At 44.8% G+C, this 19,881-nt stretch overlaps 1 protein-coding gene across 5 annotated transcripts in view; it reads left to right on the forward strand.

The window, feature by feature from the left end:
• Positions 1-18,508, forward strand: part of LOC140398251 (cystathionine beta-synthase-like protein) — a 96,727-nt gene extending 78,219 nt beyond the window's left edge. For 3 of the 5 annotated variants that reach the window (XM_072486691.1, XM_072486689.1, XM_072486690.1), the window contains 3 exons: positions 1,320-1,739; positions 3,472-3,556; positions 18,174-18,508. In XM_072486691.1, coding sequence (XP_072342792.1) covers positions 1,320-1,739; positions 3,472-3,556; positions 18,174-18,307 — 639 coding nt within the window. In that variant the 3' untranslated portion in view covers positions 18,308-18,508. The remainder of the gene's footprint in view (positions 1-1,319; positions 1,740-3,471; positions 3,557-18,173) is intronic. The other 2 variants (XM_072486692.1, XM_072486693.1) reach the window with 1 other exon arrangement.
• The last annotated feature ends 1,373 nt before the right edge of the window (positions 18,509-19,881 follow it).

A 19,881-nucleotide genomic window follows, 5' to 3' on the forward strand; every position in this document is an offset into this window, starting at 1 on the left:
ATGTTCTGGGTGGGGGACTTCAATGTCCATCACCAAGTGTGGCTTGCTTGAACCACTGCAGACCGAGCTGGCCAGGTCTAGCTGCTAGACTGGGACTGCAGCAGGTAGTGAGGGAACCAACAAGAGAGATAAACATACTTGATCGGTAGAAGTGACTACCGCACAGTCCTTGTGGAGAAAAAGTCCCGACTTCACATTGAGGATACCCTTCACTGTGTTGTGTGGCACATGCTAAATGGGATAGGCTTCGAACAGATCTAGCAACTAAAGACTGGGCATCCATGAGGCACTGTGGGCCATCAGCAGCAGCAGAATTGTATTAAACCACATCCTGCAACCTCACAAAATGGCATATCTTCCACTCTACCATTACCACCAAGTCAGGGGATCAACCCTGGTTCAATGGAGTGTGTGGGAGAGCATGGCAGGATCAACATCAGGCATACCGAAAAATGAGATTTCAACCTGGTGAAGCTACTTGTGTGCCAAACAGCATAAGCAGCAAGTAATAGACAGAGCTAAGTGATTCCACAACAAAAGCTTTAGATCTAAGCTCTGCAGTCCTGCCACATCCAACCGTGAATGCGGTGGACAATTAAAAACTCACTGGAGGAGGAGGCTCCACAAATTTCCCCATCCTCAATGATGGAGGAGCCCAGCACATATGTGCAAAAGACAAAGTTGTGGCATTCGCAACAATCTTCAACCATAGTGGATGATCCATCTCGGTCTCCTTAGGAAGTCCCCAGCATCACAGATGTCAGTAGTCAGTCAATACGATTCACTCCACATGATATCAAGAAACGGCTGAAGGCATTGAATACAGCAAAGGCTATGGGCCCTGACAATATTCCAGCAATAGTACTTGTACTCCAGAACTTGCCACACCTCTAGCCAAGTTGTTCCAGTACAGCTGCAACACTGGCATCTACCCAGCAAATGTGGAATTTAAAAAAAAATGTGTTCATGGGACATGGGCATTGCTGGCTCCGCCAGCATTTATTGTCCATCCCTAATTGTCCTTGAGGGGGCAATTAAGAGTCAACTGTATTGCTGTGTATCTGGAGTCACATGTAGGCCAGACTGGGAAGGATGACAGATTTCCTTCCCTAAAGGACATTAGTGAACCAAATGGGCTTTTGTGACAATCGACAATGGTTTCATGGTCATCATTAGACTTTTTAATTCCAGATTTTTAATCAATTTAAATTTCACCATCTGCAATGGCGGGATTTGAACGTGGGTCCCAGAGCCTTACTCTTTCTGGTTAACTAGTGCAGTGATAATACCACTATGCCACTATCTCTCTCATTACACAGGTGGGTCCTATACACAAGAAACAGGACAAATCTAACCAAGCCAATTACCGCCCTATCTGTCTACTCTCCATCATCAGCAAAGTGAAAGAAGGAGTCATTAACATTGCTATCAAGCGGCACTTACTCATCAATAACCTGCTCACGGATGCTCAGTTTGGGTGCCACCAGGGTCACTCACCTCCTGACCTCATTACAGCCTTGGTTCAAACATGGACAAAAGAGCTGAACTCCGGAGGTGAGGTGAGAGTGACTGCCCTTAACATCAAGGCAGCATTTGACTGGGTCAAGGAGCCCAAATTAAACTGGAGTCAATGGGAATCAGGCGGAAAACTTTCCTCTGGTTGGAGTCATACCTGGCACAAAGGACGATGGTTGTGGTGGTTGGAGGTTAATCGTCTCAGTTCCAGGACATCACTGCAGGTATTCCTCAGGGTATTTTCCTGGCCCAAACAATCTTCAGCTGCTTCATCAATGACCTCCTTTCCATCATAAGGTCAGAAGTGTGGATGTTTGCGGATGATAGCACAATGCTCAGCACCATTCATGACTCCTCAGTTAATGAAGCAGTCCATGCCAAAATGCAGCAAGACCTGGACAATATCCAGGCTCGGGCTGACAAGTGGCAAGTTACAATCGTGCCACACAAGTTCCAGGCAATGACCATCTCCTTTAAGAGAGGATATAACCATCACCCTTTGACATTCAATGGCATTACCATTACTGAATCGCCCACAATTAACATCCTGGGAGTTACCGTACATCAGAAACTGAAATGGATTAGCCATATTAATACTGTGGCTACCAGTGCCCTCTCATTCATGGAAGTTAGAGCCCTGAGGTCTGGGATGCCCTCTCTGGTCTCCCACTCTCTTCTGTTATGGACTGCCTTTTCCTAGGGAACACATAAAGGACATGATGAGATGTATGGAGATGAGTTGCACGGGTTTTTTTTGCAGTTAGCGGCATGTGTGTGCAAGGCACCTGGCCAAATGGGGTTGGGGTTTGGTGCAGGTCGATGCAGGCAGGTGGGTTTTGATTGACCTCTATGGGAGTGGGGGTGAGATGTGGGGAGTGAGGGACAGGACTGATGCCAGGGGAACAGAAGTGGTATTCATCCAAGCTGTCCTGAAGGAGTTTCATCCTTTTTCTGCACTGTGTGGCAGACCGCCTGGCAGCACTGACTGCCTCAGCCACCTCCGGCTGGGCCTGATAATAGCGGGTCAAGCCTCCTGGGGAAGAGGGCCTCCTGCCTCTCCTCCACTGCATCTAGCATTCGATCAAGATCTGACTCTGAATCTTGGGGCAGGTCTCCTTTGTGTCATCTTCTTGGCTGGAATGAGAGTGTGTGGGGACTGAAGTGTTTATAAGCAGCTCCAACTTGTCAAGCTCTCCAGCACCAGTTCTGGCCCCAGTGAATCCAACTCCAGCGGGAATAAGAATTGCTCCAGATTCACATGAACAGAGTGCTGGCCCATTAGCATGTCCTAAATTGCTCCACAAATAGCACCCCCAATGGAAGGCGAACTGCATTCATCAGCACTTAGTCTTCCAAACTGAGAAATTCGGCTTCAGGCTCACATTACAGAAATAAAACCACTCCTGCTATTCAAATGCCTTTATTGCTGTAGTACTAGAGTGTACTTCAAGAATACAAATATCTAAGTTGAAAATGCTTCAAAATGACTGTCCTAATGTCTAAACAAACTTTTGTTGTGGGAATGTTTTGACGGTTTTTCTACTTGTGTTTTATTTCCATTTCAACTCAAAACATAACTTTTCCAGAGAAGTATATTTTCATTTGATTGCTATAATGCATTCTATCTAAGGTAAACTGTGTACCTTCTTGCCTCTCTTTACCATTTGTACAACTCAATCAGCCAATCAATACACATTTACTTATCCTTACCTGTTTGGGCAGAAGAATATCTTTGCTGGGTGGTCACTATCAATATGATTATTACTGAATGGGTGAACATAACCGTTTAACCTGTGAAGTGTATCATCTTCAGAAGTGTCCGACTTGCAAGAAAAAATATTCCTCACTTTAATTTTGTCATGAAGGTAGTTGGCAATATTGTGACTTGTCACAACTTCAAAAGTGTAATGCGTATGGAATACACTGCTCTGTCTAATCATTTGTTTTCTCTGACAGGTGAATTTAAATGACAGCCTTGGAAAAATATCTCAGACTTTGGCACTGAACCACTTTGTCTTAATCATTCATGAACAAATACACTGTAAGTCCATGGTTGATTTTATTGAGTTGGTCATAAACGCAGGCTACAAAGGGCAGTGATCTTCCCACCAGATCACTCCCCATCAAGCAGTGAAGAGGGCAATAAAAACAGAAAATGCTGGATAAACTCAGCAGGTCTGGCAGAGAAACCGAGTTAACTTTTCGAGTCCATATGACACTTCTGCGGAACTGAAGAGGGATGTAAATGGACTGAATTATATAGTTGGATAGGGGGTGGGGCATAATACACGGTCAGGGATTGGTTGGAGCTAAAGGGAGATTGACAAAGATGTCATGGACATTAGACAAAGGGGGCGGGATTCTCCGACCCCCCCGCCGGGTCGGAGAATCGCCGGGGGTCGGCGTGAATCCCGCCCCCGCCTCGGAGAATGGCAGGGTCCGGCGCGACTCAATGGGCCCCGGGGCTGCCCAAATTCTCCCCCCGCGATGGGCCGAAGTCCCGCCCATTTTTTGCCAGTCCCGCCGGCATAAATTGGAGTAAGTCCTTACCGGTGGGACCTGGCGGCACGGGCGGCCTCCAGGGTTTTGGGGGAGGGGCACGGGGGGATCTGGCCCTGGGAGGTGCCCCCACGGTGGCCTGGCCTGCGATCGCGGCCCACCGATCCGCGGGCGGGCCTATGCCGTGGGGGCACTCTATTCCTCTGCATCAGCCGCTGTGGTCCTCCGCCATGGCCGATGAGGAGACGAACCCTCCCGCGCATGCGCCGGGATGACGCCAGCACATGCTGGTGCTCCCGCGCATGCGCCAACTTCCGTCGGCTGGCGGAGGCCCTTCGGGCGGCGGTTGGCGTGGCGCCAAGCCCCTTTCCCACCGGCCTGTGGGGCGCAAACCACTCCGGGGCGGGCCTAGCTCCTGAAGGTGCGGAGGATTCCGCACCTTTGGGGCGTCCCGACGCCAGAGTGGTCCACGGCACCGGGACCCCCCGCCCCGCCAGGTAGGGGAGAATCCCGCCCAGGGTGTGTTAATGGTGCCATTAAGGACTGAAGAGTGTTAATAGTGGCATAATGGGAAGATGGCAGAATGTGTTACTAGAAGAGCAAAGGTTAATGCTCAGTTGAAACAAGATTGAACAACAAAGGACAGGTGGTCCTGTGGGGAAAGTGTGGAGTTGTATTGGGACAGGCCAAGGGAACCAAAAAATGGAAAAAAAAGTGGCGTGGGGGTCAAGGAGGAGGGGAAAGTTCACAGTCTGAAGTTGTCGAACTTAATATTGAGTCCAGAAGGCTGTAACGTGCCTAATCGAAAAATGAAGTGTTGTTCTTCCATTTTGAGTTGGGCACCACTGGAGCATTGGAGCCGACGATAGATATGTTGGCATGAGAGAAGATGCTGAGTTGAAATGGTCTCTTGCATATTCTGTTTTCATTTTAAAGCAGTATTTTGCTTTCTTTTGAATGTAGAGGGCAATTTCTCCAGTTTGAGCTACTTCCAACATAGCACAGATTGAACTCAGCTTCCTTCATTCAAGGTGACTCACACTTCAAATCACTCAGTATATTTGCACACATACCCTGTGCATGGCTCTCTATTTTTTTCTCAATGCGTACACAAAATTTACAAAATGGAACTAATTTTTCACATTTTGTATTCCTAGTTCCCATACACGACATAGTAGATGTATAAATCCATTTTCAGAATAACAATGTCAACTTCTATCTCTGTTTCTCCTAACTCCAAGTTTAAGATAGAGTGAGACTGTCAATTTAATATCAATTTGCATTGATTTATAGGCAATCCTGTGTTATGCATTCATCGTGTCAATTAGTAACATGTTAATCCCAGCTCATTTTTCTTACGAATCTTACAACTGGAAGAGAAAGATACAGATCTCATCAGTCTGGAATTAATTTAAATCCTGATCCTAGAGGTGACAGACACTCTAACCCACTGTGTAACCCAGTTCCCTTAGTGACTTCTTTATTATTCAAATAGAAATTCTCAATGGCTGAACAATAATCAAATATCAAGCAAATATTGGAGTGTGAGTATAGGGAGAATGGAATTCCAGAATTAGAATTCATGCAACCTTTTAATTAATCCAGCATCAGCTGTAATTTATCAATGCCTAACTGGCTTTCACTTCTGCTGCCGTATCATTTGTTCTGTTTGATAAATGTTCGGGAAGATGATGGTGTAGAGTTAATGTTGCTGGAGTAATAATGCTGAGGCCCAGGCTAATGCTCTGCATCCATGTGTTCAAACCCCACCACAACAGCTGGTGGAATTTAAATTCAATTAATAAATCAGGGGCTGAATTCTCCAATTTTGGGGCTGTATCCCCACGTCGGCATGGGAACAGTGGCGTTTTATGCCAGGAAAACCGGCGTAAAACGGCCACCGATTCTCCGTTTTGCTGGGGGCTAGCAGGACAGGAGCGTAGGGCATCTGGGTCTAGCTGCCTATACACCCCGGAGAATTGCCATGTCCGTGGCCGTGCATGCACATGTTGGCGGCCTGCAGCGGCCGCGCCGTGCAAAATGGCGGAGGCCGCTTGCGGACCCGGCCAGTGAAAAAGTCCCCCCTTTGGCCAGCTCACGCGCCCCAAACCACCCCCCACAGTGCCCCCAGCCCCGAATAAGATCCCCCCCAGCTTGCAGATCGGCCCTTCCCCAATAGTGGCGCCGCTGGACTGAGTCCACAGCCACCACGCCGAGTTCCCAATGGATGAGATCACACGTGGCCCACGCCGTCGGGAACTCAGATGGACGGGAGGCAGAGTATCGGTGTTAGACGTTTTAGTTGCTGTGATATGAAGAGTCTAAAGTTCTGCTCCTTCTTCACAAACACACATTTATTTCCTTCCAACAGCCTTTGCACAAAACTCTCACTACACATCACCTGACAGAGGCCACCTGATGCCCCTTTCCATATCAGTATCAATTAATGGATACTTAACATAAATGAGACAACTAATTGCAATGTCTCTTAACTCATTACTTAACAGTCTCCCCTTCCTTGGAGAAAAAATAATAATTAGGTGAAAACAAAATTTCAAGAAACTCAAAAACACACACATGGTTTCCCCCCTTTTTTTTGTTTTGGATGAGAAAGAAAAAAAAACAGTCACAGAAACAAGCGCCCTTCATTAACAATATCCAAAAGTTTCTGTGACCTCGCCCCTCTTTTCGTAAAACAGTCTGACAGTTGATAGCTCCTGTCGACCCATTTAATTATTGTTATTTCCCCTCGGTCCAACATCTGCTTCAAACGTGCGATGTCTATCCGTAACCTCTTTTCATTGACACTTTTTGTAGAGTGCACAATTTCCCACAGGGATTGATTGTCAATGTGACAGTCAATAGGTATATTACCCAAATCCCCTGATCCCAAAATTTCTGTCAATATCATACTTATATAAAAGGCCATATCCACCGCCTCTACAAGGCTTAACGTCTCAGCAGCCAAAGTGCTTTTTACCACTCTCCTTATTTTCTTTGTTTCCCACACAAGCGGGCAACATTTACCATTGTTCACCAAAAGGAAAATTATAAAACCTCCTGCGCTTGAAACCCCATCACATAAATTTGCGTAGGACGCATCACATTAAACTATGAGTTTCAAGTGCCTAAGGTCACCTAAAACCGGGAACTTCAAAACACACTCCTGCATTTTTAGTTTGGCCAACGCTTTATTTGCTCTTATTATGTCTTCCACTTTGGGATCATCCATTTTTGTTCTCAACTCTAAGACATCAAAACTCACGTCCGGTCTAGTCTGTCTACCTAACCAGTTCAGTTGCCCAATTAAACTTCGCAGTTGCACTTTTTCTATCTTTGAAACCATTGCGTCTTTTTGTGAAACTCGGCCACGACTAATTGCTATTGGGCTGATGCTTTCCAAATCAGATTGCTGATGTAAAGTTGCCCCTAACTTAGTCTGTCCAATTTCCAGTCCAATATATTTAAATGCACCGGAAGCCTGACTTCCAACCCTAAATTCTTTCCTCAAACCAGAGATTACAATAACTTCAAAATCACTAGTCCCACCCCACAAAAAATCATCGACATGCATCATAAAAATGCCAGAAAGAGTTCCTTTATAGAGCCAGTAAAACATTGCAGGATCTGCTTTCAACTGGCAACAGCCTAACTTTAACAAAACTGACCTTACCGGAAAATACCAGACTCTAGATGCATCATTTAATCCATATACACATTTGTTCAACTTCCAGAGTACCCCTTCTATGTTAGCTGCTTCTTTAGGAGGACGGAGAAAAATGTCTCTCTGGAGCTGATGCCCCTGCAAAAAGGCAGCTTTTATATCTATAGATTTGCATTCCCATGCCTTTGTGGCTAATAGAGCCAAGAAGATCTTTAAAATAACCTTTCCTGCTGTAGGTGAATCGACCCTTAAATCCTGATCTTCTAAGTTTTCTTCAAATCCCCTTGCCACAAGCCTGGCCTTTGACTTATAAGTTCCATCCGGAAGAACCATCTGTGGGATAGAGCTCTTTGTCCCCTATCCGGTTCTTCCGTGTATACCCCAAATTCACTCCAACTGTGCAATTCTTGCTGTTTAGCTTCTTTGATAACTTTTTCATCTAATTTATTTGAAGCCACCAAAATCTCACGTGCATGTGGGCTTCTACTCCTATTAGTATTCGTAGTCTTACTCATGTTCCGAGATCTTGATAAACTACGTCCCCTCTCCCGCCTGGTATCTCGTTCTGTACTGCTACTGCTTGATCTTTCCCTTCTGCCGTGGGATGTCCTTTCAATAGTTCTCAACTTTTTCCTGCGGACCTGTTCACTATCCAATGTACTATCTGAACTGGCACTGCGTTTCTGTGCCCTCCATTTTTGAACTTTGTTTTCCCAATCCATTGTCTTGACTCCTTCCCCTGAATGCTGTACATTCAACCAATGTTTATACTTTCCAGTGGCCTTCCCTGCTCTACTAATAACAGTTGCATCCTTCCATTGACTAGACCCTTCAGGCAAGTATGTCACTTTTGTACCAACTTTTGGCAGTTGCCCTTTCGGAAAAATGGCCTGTTTTAATTCACCAGAAGTGTTGTATTCCTTCACAGAAACCTTGTCTATATCAATTAATTGGTCCTCATAGTTCTGTAACACATGCGTACCAGGTGACTCTGGTTGCTTGTCATGTCTGTCTGCTTTAAGTTTGAAAATTTGTAATCTGTACCCATTATCCTTGATGAATGTACCCTAACAGTTTGATTACCATGTTGCAAAATAATTGTTTTGCCATCTATGCCTATGATCTTCCCTGGGCCTTTCCATTCATGAGAATTGTCTCTCTTATAGTATACCATGCCTCCTTGCTGAAAAACGGCATCTGATGGCCGTACGTTATGTCTTAAAGCTCTGCAAATTCTTTCAGAAACTTCTGCTTCCATAAAAATGTTTCTACTGCGATGTAATGCATTTAAATGTTCAGCAAAACCAGAGCTAATTGTAGTCCCCTCCCAAGCTGGATGCTGGTCATCCAAAATGGATGGAATTTCAGGATTTCTACCAAACATTAATTGATAAGGACTATAACCCCCAACCATCTGCAATGAATTCTTTGCATGTACTGCCCATGCTAAAGCTGAATTTAGCCTGCAATTTGGTTGATCTGCTAAAATTTTCCGAAGCATGTCATCGATGATAGCATGATTTCTTTCACAGACACCATTAAGAAATGGGCTTTCTGCAGCCATATTCATAACTCTGATATTCATGTTTTCACACATATCCCTAAACTCATCATTAGCAAATTCTCCCCAATTGTCCGTAATGAATTTTGCCGGTGGACCCATTCCTGTCCCTATCCATTTTTCCACGATTTGATCCAGAATTACTCTCTTTTCTTTACTTCGTACAATCGTTGATTGACTAAATCTGGTTGCTAAATCTACAAAATGCAAAATAAATATATTATTTGCTTTATCCCAGATCTTAAGGTCCATGGCCACAATGTTGTTAAAATCCCTGGCCAAAGGTAGGGTACTATCTGTCGTGCTGGTGTCCTTCTGTACTGCCTACAAACTTCACAGCGGTCTCTAACCTGTTCTATCAGTTTAGTATAGTCTTCATCCCTTACCCCTGCATCCTTTAATAAATTGTTCAGCCTCCGAGGAGACGGATGTGCAAATTGCCTATGCAGTTTTAATACCCAGATCTTAAGGTCCATGGCCACAATGTCGTTAAAATCCCTGGCCCAAGGTAGGATACTATCTGTCGTGCTGGTGTCCTTCTGTACTTCCTACAAACTTCACAGTGGTCTCTAACCTGTTCTATCAGTTTAGTATAGTCTTCATCCCTTACCCCTGCATCCTTTAATAAATTGTTCAGCCTCCGAGGAGACGGATGTGCAAATTGCCTATGCAGTTTTAATACCACAAGCTTTTTATCAGCTAAAGTATCATTTTCAACTGCCATTAACACATCCTTAACCACTCTACTTGAAATATTATTTGTCAGTAATGGAATACAATAGTGTCCCGACTGTGTAAATTATAAGTCCACCGTCTCTCCAAAAACTGTTGCCTTATCCTGTTCCATATCCAGTTTCATGTGTGTTTTCTTCATCAACGGTCTGCTCAGAAGCAAAGGTATCTCACTTGATACAACATCCGTGCTAATGAAATGATTCACTCCGGCAATATTGCAAGGGATCACCACTCTTTTCAGCGACTTCAGAGTATTATCATCCCCAAACCTGAAACTTGTGGAACTTTCAAATTCCTTAACCTTATTACGATTTTCAGCATTCAACGAGTCCAGGTAACATTTTAACCAGTTAATTCCACACACAGTAGATGTGCAGCCACTGTCCAATACAGCACAGTTGAAGGGTTCTGCAACCAACACCCTCATTACCGGCATAAAACTGCTTGTCAATCGGACAATGCCTTCTTTCTGGTCACTATCTTTTTCCTCTTCTGACTCTTCCGTGTCATGTGTCGCTTCAAACACTCTATCATAACGAGTTAGACAGTTGAAAGCATAATGGTATTGAGAGTCACATCGAAAACATCGATTGATCATGCCCCGTGCATTTCTGGGGTTTATCTTCCTATTGTAGGTTCTAACTGGGTTTCTGTCTTCATAATTTCCTTGTCTTGGTCTCCTTCTATAGTCTTGAGCCCTGTTTGTAGCCATACGATTTCGCCATCCTGTTAGTAGTGTATCTTCCATATTCTGCCTCATAGCAGGCTGACCTATTTGGGTCATCAGAGCCATCGGAATCGAATGTTTCCCCAGAAACTTTTGTAAAGCTTTTGTTATCTGTTCGAATAAGGTATCCTTATCAGTAAACTGAACTCCTGTCAAAACCAGGAGCCTATCCATGTTGCTCACTCTAGCACAGTCAAGTAATTTAAAGGCCAACACAGACTGTGGAAATTCCAGATTGTGTTTCTGCAGTCTTTTATATCGTCTGCCAAATTCCATTATATAGTCTTCCATGAAGATATCCTCCATTTTCCAGAACTTATTAAAATCCGACCATGCTTCATACGCACTTAACAAGTCATCTTTCTTATAAATCTTATCCATACAATGTAATAAAGTCTCCCGACATTCTGAGTCTAACTCTTCCAATTCCATCTCAGAAAGCACTTTGTTTCGGATTTTACTGCCATATGGTAGAGAAAGAGCCAATGTCATACCTTGTTTTCTCTTTCCCAAAGCAGTTACCTTAGTCCACATAACTACTGCACTTCTCCCTTGGTCGTACGATTCCCTTTCAGAAAATAAGGGAGGATAGTTATATCCAGCCATCTTATCCTCGGTTCAGCCATATAACCCTTCTTTTTTCTTTTCTCACTCCCTCCTTGGTTTCATCTGGAAAGTTGTATCTTTCAACCCTTCACATTTACACAGCAACCAATTACTCTGCTACCAATTGTTAGATGTTTTAGTTGCTGTGATATGAAGAGTCTAAAGTTCTGTTCCTTCCAACAGCCTTTGCACAAAACCCTCACTATACACCACCTGACAGAGGCCACCTGTGACAGAAGCACCTTAACATATCAGTGTCAATTAATGGATACTTAACATAAATGAGACAACTAATTGCAATGTCTCTTAACCCATTACTTAACAATCGGGGGATGGGCTTCAGGCAATGTCAATATGTGGTGCAACGTACTCGCAGAATTTGGAGGGGCGGAGTTTTGTGAAAGCGGCACCGCCCCTGATTTTGTCGGTAATTTGAATTCTCCGGCCGTTCGTCGAACACGATTCCGGCGTCGGCGACCAGAAAATCCAACCCCTGAAATTGAAAGCTAATCTCCGTAATAGTGACCAATTGTTGTAAAAACCCATCTGCCATTTGGCCCTTCGAGCCTGCTCCACCATTCATTACGATCATGGCTGATCATCAAATTCAATATCCTGATCCCACCTTCCCGCTTGATCTCTTTAGCCCCAAGAGCTATAGAACATAGAACATAGAAAAATACAGCACAGAACAGGCCCTTCGTCCCCGATGTTGTGCCGAACCTTTGTCCTAGATTAATCAAAGATTATCATTGAATTTACAGTGCAGAAGGAGGCCATTCGGCCCATTGAGTCTGCACCGGCTCTTGGAAAGTGCACCCTACCCAAAGTCAACACCTCCATCCAACACTAAGGGCAATTTTGGACACTAAGGGCAATGTATCATGGCCAATCCACCTAACCTGCACATCTTTGGACTGTGGGAGGAAACCGGAGCACCCGGAGGAAACCCACGTAGACACGGGGAGGATGTGCAGACTCCGCACAGAGAGTGACCCAAGCCGGAATCGAACCTGGGACCCTGGAGCTGTGAAGCAATTGTGCTATCCACAATGCTACCGTGCTGCCCTTAAGAACAAATAAATCTACACTATGTCATTTTACCATAATCCATGTACCTATCCAATAGCTGCTTGAAGGTACCTAATGTTTCCGACTCAACTATTTCCACAGGCAGTGCATTCCATGCCCCCACAACTCTCTGGATAAAGAACCTACCTCTGACATCCCCCCTATCTCTTCCACCATTCACCTTAAATTTATGTCCCCTTGTAATGGTTTGTTCCACCCGGGGAAAAAGTCTCTGCCTGTCTACTCTATCTATTCCCCTAATCATCTTATAAACCTCTATCAAGTAGCCACTCATCCTTCTCCGTTCTAATGAGAAAAGGCCTAGCACCCTCAACCTTTCCTCGTAAGACCTACTCTCCATTCCAGGCAACATCCTGGTAAATCTCCTTTGCACCTTTTCCAAAGCTTCCACATCCTTCCTAAAATGAGGCGACCAGAACTGTACACAGTACTCCAAATGTGGCCTTACCAAAGTTTTGTACAGCTGCATCATCACCTCACGGCTCTTAAATTCAATCCCTCTGTTAATGAATGCTAGCACACCATAGGCCTTCTTCACAGCTCTATCCACTTGAGTGGCAACTTTCAAAGATGTATGAACATGGACCACAAGATCTCTCTGCTCCTCCACATTGTCAAGAACTCTACCGTTAATCCTGTATTCCTCATTCATATTTGTCCTTCCAAAATGGACAATCCCACACTTTTCAGGGTTAAACTCCATCTGCCACTTCTCAGCCCAGTTCTGCATCCTATCTATGTCTCTTTGCAGCCGACAACAGCGCTCCTCACTACCCACAACTCCACCAATCTTCGTATCGTCTGCAAATTTACTGACCCACAAGCTATATCTAATTCCTTCCTGAAATCACACAAAGTTTGGGCCTCACCTACTTTCTGTGGTCGTAAATGCCACAGATTCATCACTCTCTGGATGAAGAAATTTCTCCTCACCTATATAGTGGTTAAATGGGAAAATGCACCTCATGGTGTTGTACACAGCAATACACATCACAAAGTTCTATTTAGTTCTTAATCTGTGCTGTGTTAGTTGCCTCAGTAAAGGCAGCTCATTGGAGCAGGCCTCAATATACCTGGAGAAGGGAAGTAAAACCAATCAACGAGAATGCCAACTTCTGGGGTGGAATTTTAAGCATGGACAGTGATCAACGTTCGTCATCCCGAGAGTCAGTACCTAGTGAGGACTCTTGAACTCCCACTGCCATTTAACGCATTAATTGGCAGTGGGTGTACTGAAGTGATACTGAAGCGCTATAGCTGGGACTATACCCTGGGACCTTAGAAAAGGTCAATCCTGGGGGTCCTGGAGTCAGGGGGTAAGGAATGGCAAGTGGATATTGAGGGGATGGAGGGGGGGGGGCGGCATGCAGGATGGGGGCGACCATGGCATTGCAGGGTAGGACAGGGGAATAGAACAGCACGGTAGCTCAAGTGGATAGCACTGCGGCTTCACAGCGCCAGGGTCCCAGGTTCAATTCTCCGCTGGGTCACTGTCTGTGCGGAGTCTGCACGTTCTCCCCGTGTCTGCGTGGGGGTGGGGGGGGGGGGGGGGGTGGGGTGGGGGGGGGGGGAGTGGAAGGAGCCCCAACTCTGAGGGGCCTTCAGAGTGATGCAACACCTTCGCCCCTCCCACCTTCCCAATCAATTTGAGGAGAAGTGTAAATTTCACTTTCCCACCTGACCTGCTCCTGCCAGCCTAAAAACTGAAGCTAGGCGGATAAGGCCCGACCTTATACGGACCCATTTAATGAACACTTCACAGCCTTAATAGGTGACCAAATGGGTATCCTGCCAAGGCCCAGTCCACCTAAGCGTGAAATTGTGTCTGCGTTTGGGCGGGCGGGTATTATATTCTGTATTGACAAATAATCTGCTGGCAATCAGATCATGGAAAATGGGAACTTGAGTGAGTTTCCAAAAGTTTCTCAGCCTCATTACAAAAGAAGAAAATTGGAGGGAAAGTAGCAATACAGACACAGAAGGGAACCACTTCAATGATAAGAGAGTAAGTAGAGAGAAATAAGCAGGCAGTGGAGACTGAAAAATAAGAAAAAGAAAAGGATTGAAGACCATTAAGTGATTGTTCATAAGTCTTTTGTAGCAGTTGTGTAGTGGTAGATTGTATAAATGCAGAGATTGTACAATCTAGATAGTGTGGTTTTCACTAATGGGGAATTTTAACTTCTATGTTGATTGGGATAAGCAGACCAGCACATGTCAGAAACCTTGTGAATTTCTTGACTATTCAGAGTAATTTTCTGCGGCAATATGCCTCAGAGCCAACAAAAGGAAATACTACATTAGATTTAGTAATGTGCCATGAACCTGGGGTGAAATTCTTCCCCAACAGCGGGATGTGCGCCGACTGGCGCCAAAAACGGCGCCAATCAGACGGGCATCGCGCCGGCCCAAAGGTGCGGAATGCTCCGCATCTTTGGGGGCCGAGCCCCAACATTGAGGGGCTAGGCCGGCGCCGGAGGGATTTCCGCCCCGCCAGCTGGCGGAAATGGCGTTTGTTGCCCCGCCAGCTGGCGGAAATGGCGTTTGTTGCCCCGCCAGCTGGCGCGGAAATGCGGCGCATGCGCGGGAGCGTCAGCGGCCGCTGACAGTTTCCCGGCGCATGCGCGGGAGCGTCAGTGGCCGCTGAAAGTTTCCCCCGCATGCGCAGTGGGGAGAGTCACTTCCGCCTCCGCCATGGTGGAGGCCGTGGCGGAGGCGGAAGGGAAAGAGTGCCCCCACAGCACAGGTCCGCTCGCGGATCGGCGGGCCCCGATCGTGGGCCAGGCCACCGTGGGGGCACCCCCCGGGGTCAGATCGCCCCGCGCCCCCCCCCCCAGGACCCCGGAGCCCGCCCACGCCGCCTGGTCCCGCCGGTAAATACCAGCTTTGATTTACGCCGGCGGGACAGGCAATTTCTGGGCGGGACTTCGGCCCATCTGGGCCGGAGAATTGAGCGGGGGGTCCCGCCAACCGGCGCGGCCCGATTCCCGCCCCCGCCCAATCTCCGGTACCGGAGACTTCGGCGGGGGCGGGATTCACGGCGGCCAACGGCCATTCTCCGACCCGGCGGGGGGTCGGAGAATGACGCCCCCGATTTTCTTAAAATTTTAGCAATGCATGAATTTTTATCCAATACTGATCATCATATATGCTTTTGGCTTGAGTAATGCTGATGTCCATATAATGAGAATTGGGCAAACCCTTTAGTGGTAAAAATGAGAGAAAATCAGTGGGACTTGGTGTTCAAAAAATAATTTGCTCTGATACCGAATCAATTTGTATCCCAAGAGCCACTCACCGACAAAGGCAACAATGAACAACTAAAGATACACAAATGCAAAAATGACACAGATCCTGAGTGAGAAAAATTCAAAGAACAGTAATGCATGACCAAACAGATAGTATGAGCGACAAATAGGGAGTGTGGAAAGACATTTGCATGGGAAATCAATACAACACAAACCTTAGGAAAAAATGGCTGGTCATGAGATAATGGTGATATTGTGAATGATGTTATGTCAATTGTGGACGTGCTGAATAATTACTTTGCATTCATATTTAGCGTTGAGGAAGATGTTCGACATCCCAAAAAAACTAATACTGAATCAGGAATAGGAGCTCACTATGATTTACATGAGCAAAATAATACCAATGGAGAAAATAACAGCATTAAAATGTGACAAATCCCCTGGACCAGATGCTTTTCAATTGAATGCATAAGGCATATTAATGAGAAGATTACATATGCCCTAACTATAATCTTCTGAAATTCTCTTGAATTTAGAAGGGTTCCCTTATTTTGGGAAATTGTGAATGTTGCTAAATTATTTAAGAAGGGTAATAAGGAAAACTAGAGAATTGGGGATTAATTAGTTTAACATCTGTTGTATGATTGTCAGGGTCCATAATTAAGCACAGAGTGATTCAACACCCTAAACATTTTCAGCTGATCAAAGAGAATTTATAAAGGGCAGATTATCCTTATGAAACTGATTGAATTTTTTGAGGGATTTTTTTTTAAACAATGGACAGGGAAATCATAGAATACCTACAGTGCAAAAGGAGGTCATTTGGTCCATCAAGTCTGCACCAACCCGGAAAGAGCACCCTACCTAGACCCAATCCCCCACCCTATCCTGTAATCCCACCTCAGGGAAATTTAGCATCGCCAATCCACCTAACCTCCAAATATTTGGACTGCGGGAGGAAACCAGAGCACCCGGATGAAACCCATGCAGACACCGGCAGAATGTGCAAACTCCACACAGACATCACCTGGGGTTGGAATCAAACAGCGCTGTGATGCAGCAGTGCTAACCACTGTGCCACCGTGCCACCTATTTTAAATGTTAATGGCATTTCCAGACTCCAGCAGGGGGAAAACTCTCAGTGATTGAGTCATGAAGGGAAGGTGACAAAAAAGAAACCTCACCCATTAGTGATGGGAGGTTTGTCAATATGCTTAATTCTCCACTTGTATATAACTTAAATAGAGTTCAACACAGTTTAATTTTGCCGCCCCGATGTTCTGAAACTCCCACATGTCTGTCATGCCCAGTGAAAGCTGCTAATTATATATGGCTTCCTTGACTCATTTTGAGAGTCCTCTGGACTTCCAGGAGGCCGAGTCTCAGGAAAGTGGATTGATCTTGCAGTTGTTTCTCCTGAGTAAAAAGTTGCTGAATTGACACTCTGGTGGCCATGCCTCAAGCAGGAAATTCAGAACCTGGAAGTTCTGGGTCCAAAATTGAAAGGAGCCACACACAACAGAGGGGCAGAGGAGCCATCCCTTAAAGTGACATCAGAGCTCTGACTTCCTAAGGGGAGGACACTTAGGAGGTTGCTGGCAAGGAAATGGAGAGATACTGGCAGCATGGGATTCATCCACCCCCTGTTCTTCTTCATCCTCGAGCACTGGAGAGTCTGGACCGTGGCATCTCAGACCTCAGTTGAACCCACCGAATGATCTTGTGTGACACAGGGAGAATCTTCTCCTTGGGCTCTGGAATGTCCTTTTGTACTTCAAAAAAATTCAGATACTGGAGGTTTAAAGTGTTGAGCTTTCTTAAAAAACCTGCAAGACACTTTCCAACTCTAACCCAGGATTGGCTGTCCTTACAATATGGTGACAGCTTGTGCATGGCCAACAGGTGCTTTGGGTTTCCCACTTTCGGAATTGCCCCACCCCCAACACGTGATCCAGCAGCAAGCCCATTCATCCACATGCCGCATATAACTGGATTGAGCAGACCACTACGGACCAATGCCAGACCCTTGATGACTTTCAGGACACTTTGGCGGGTGCCACAATGGCTGGACTAAACCCAGATCAAGATATGATTGGGACCAGACAGGGTAAATCGAGAGAGACTATTTCCATTGGTTGCAGAGCCCAGGACTAGAAACAATTGTCTAAAAATGTGAGCCGGACATTTCAGTAGTGAAACGAGAAAACATTTTTGCACTATAGAGATGGTAGAAGTTTGGAAGTCTAACCCACAAACGGCAATTGATATTAGAGCAATTGTTAATTTTCAAACAGAGATTAATAGATTTTGTGAACCAAATGTGTTGAAGGTATGAGGCAAAGGCAGATATATGGAATTAGGTCACAAATAAGCCATGATCTCCTTTGTGAAACACCTATGGGGTTAATTGGCCTATTTCTGTTCATATATTCCTATGTTTCTAAGGTATAGATTTCAGAATGTTGCCATCAACACTCACACCATTGTAGACCTAAACAACATTTATTTTTTCTCTTCATGTTTTAGATAACGGGAGTGGAGAATGTGGAAAGAAGGAAATAGTTCACGGCGTGGTAACATTTAATGATCTGATAACCTTTATTACAGCCAAGGAAAAAAACAATGACCCTAACAGAAAAAAAACAAACCACAGATTTTAAAAACTGATAGAGTACCAACGGCGTCAGCACTTTTCTGGATGTTGTGCATAATTCAGGTTATTTATGCTTGTAAGAACCTTGCCCCAATTATGTGTCCAGATGACATAGTTGCAGAATTTGGTTCCATATTATCAGCACGTCCAGTGTATCGCAACTTGAGTCTGTCATAACTAATAAAAATCCTTGGGAGCCTTAAGAGTTTCAATAGAGTTGTATAATCATTTACAGCACAAGATGAGCCCATCTGGCACATCCAGTTCATGCCAGAGTTTATGCTCCATTCAAACCTCTTTCTGTCTTTCCCCATCTAATTCTATCGGCATAGCCCCCTGTTCCAATCTCCCTCATATGCATATAACGTCTTTGATGCACCTATATTATTTTGTTGAATTAATTCTTGCTCACTACATGTCATATTGCTGGCCTCCAATTTTGCTCCTCCCAAAAGTGGAAACCTTCTCTCTACTCGATCAAAGCCATTCAGATTCCTGAAGACATTTATTTGGTCACCCCTCAATTTTTCTCCTCAAGAAAAAAGAGAGCGAGCGTGTTCATCCTCTGCTAATGTGAACAGTTCCTTTGGTGCAGTTGTTGTACCAATTTCAAAGTTTTTAGATGATACAAAGCTTGGAAGTATTGTAAATTGTGAAGAGGACCATGTAGAACTTCAAAATAACATTGGCAAGATGGTGGAGGGGGCAGTTGGGTGGCAGGTGAAGTTCAATGCAAAAGAACAAAATTTCAATGTGTAAAACTGTGAGGAAAGGAGTGATATCTCTGACCAATAGATATCTTTTATGTTAAAACAACCTTTAATTTAAACACAGAATTAACCACATTAACATCAAAGAAATAGCTTTACAATGATCTGTTAAACAGTTCTTAAACACAAGGAAAATGTTAACTTGCTATCTACACTAATTCCAATTGTGCACCCGAATACAGTTCAAGTGCCATATTTAAATAAAGTTAACAAAACAGGTTACTTGCTCATCTGTGTAGACCTTTGGCGAGAGATACTTTCAAGAGCATACCCAGTACACTTCTGTTCAACTTAGCAGCATTTGGCAAAAAATTGCTGTTCAACTTAAAATCCTGTGGCAGACTGCAAAACTACAGACGGACCTGGCTCCTCCCATTAATCACATCATCTGTATCTCACTAAGGTCCATGACCTGCTTAGCTAGGACTAAACACCCTCCCTCATAAATTATCTACACTACAGGGAATCTCCTGCAATCGCAAGAATGTTCCCTTAGTGGTTACCTCATCTTTTACGACTCCTAATTACAACTTTAGCAGACATACTGCCTGTATGCCAGGGTTTTCACAGCCAAGAGAAACATCCTCTAACATCTACTTTATCGAGGCCCTTAAGAATTTTATCTGTTTCAGTGAGATCACCTCTTATTCTTTGACTACTCAGGGTTTAAACCAGGGTTTTTAACAACATTACTGCCACAAATATGAAATATAATATCCAACAATTTCTACATTTGTCACAGAGGCAATATAAAATATGGGGCAAATTATTAATGGGATGTAGGAGCAGAGGGACCTGGCTGAATATGTGC

The sequence above is a fragment of the Scyliorhinus torazame genome, chromosome 21 (genome assembly GCF_047496885.1).
Source record: "Scyliorhinus torazame isolate Kashiwa2021f chromosome 21, sScyTor2.1, whole genome shotgun sequence".
NCBI classification, from domain to species: domain Eukaryota; kingdom Metazoa; phylum Chordata; class Chondrichthyes; order Carcharhiniformes; family Scyliorhinidae; genus Scyliorhinus; species Scyliorhinus torazame.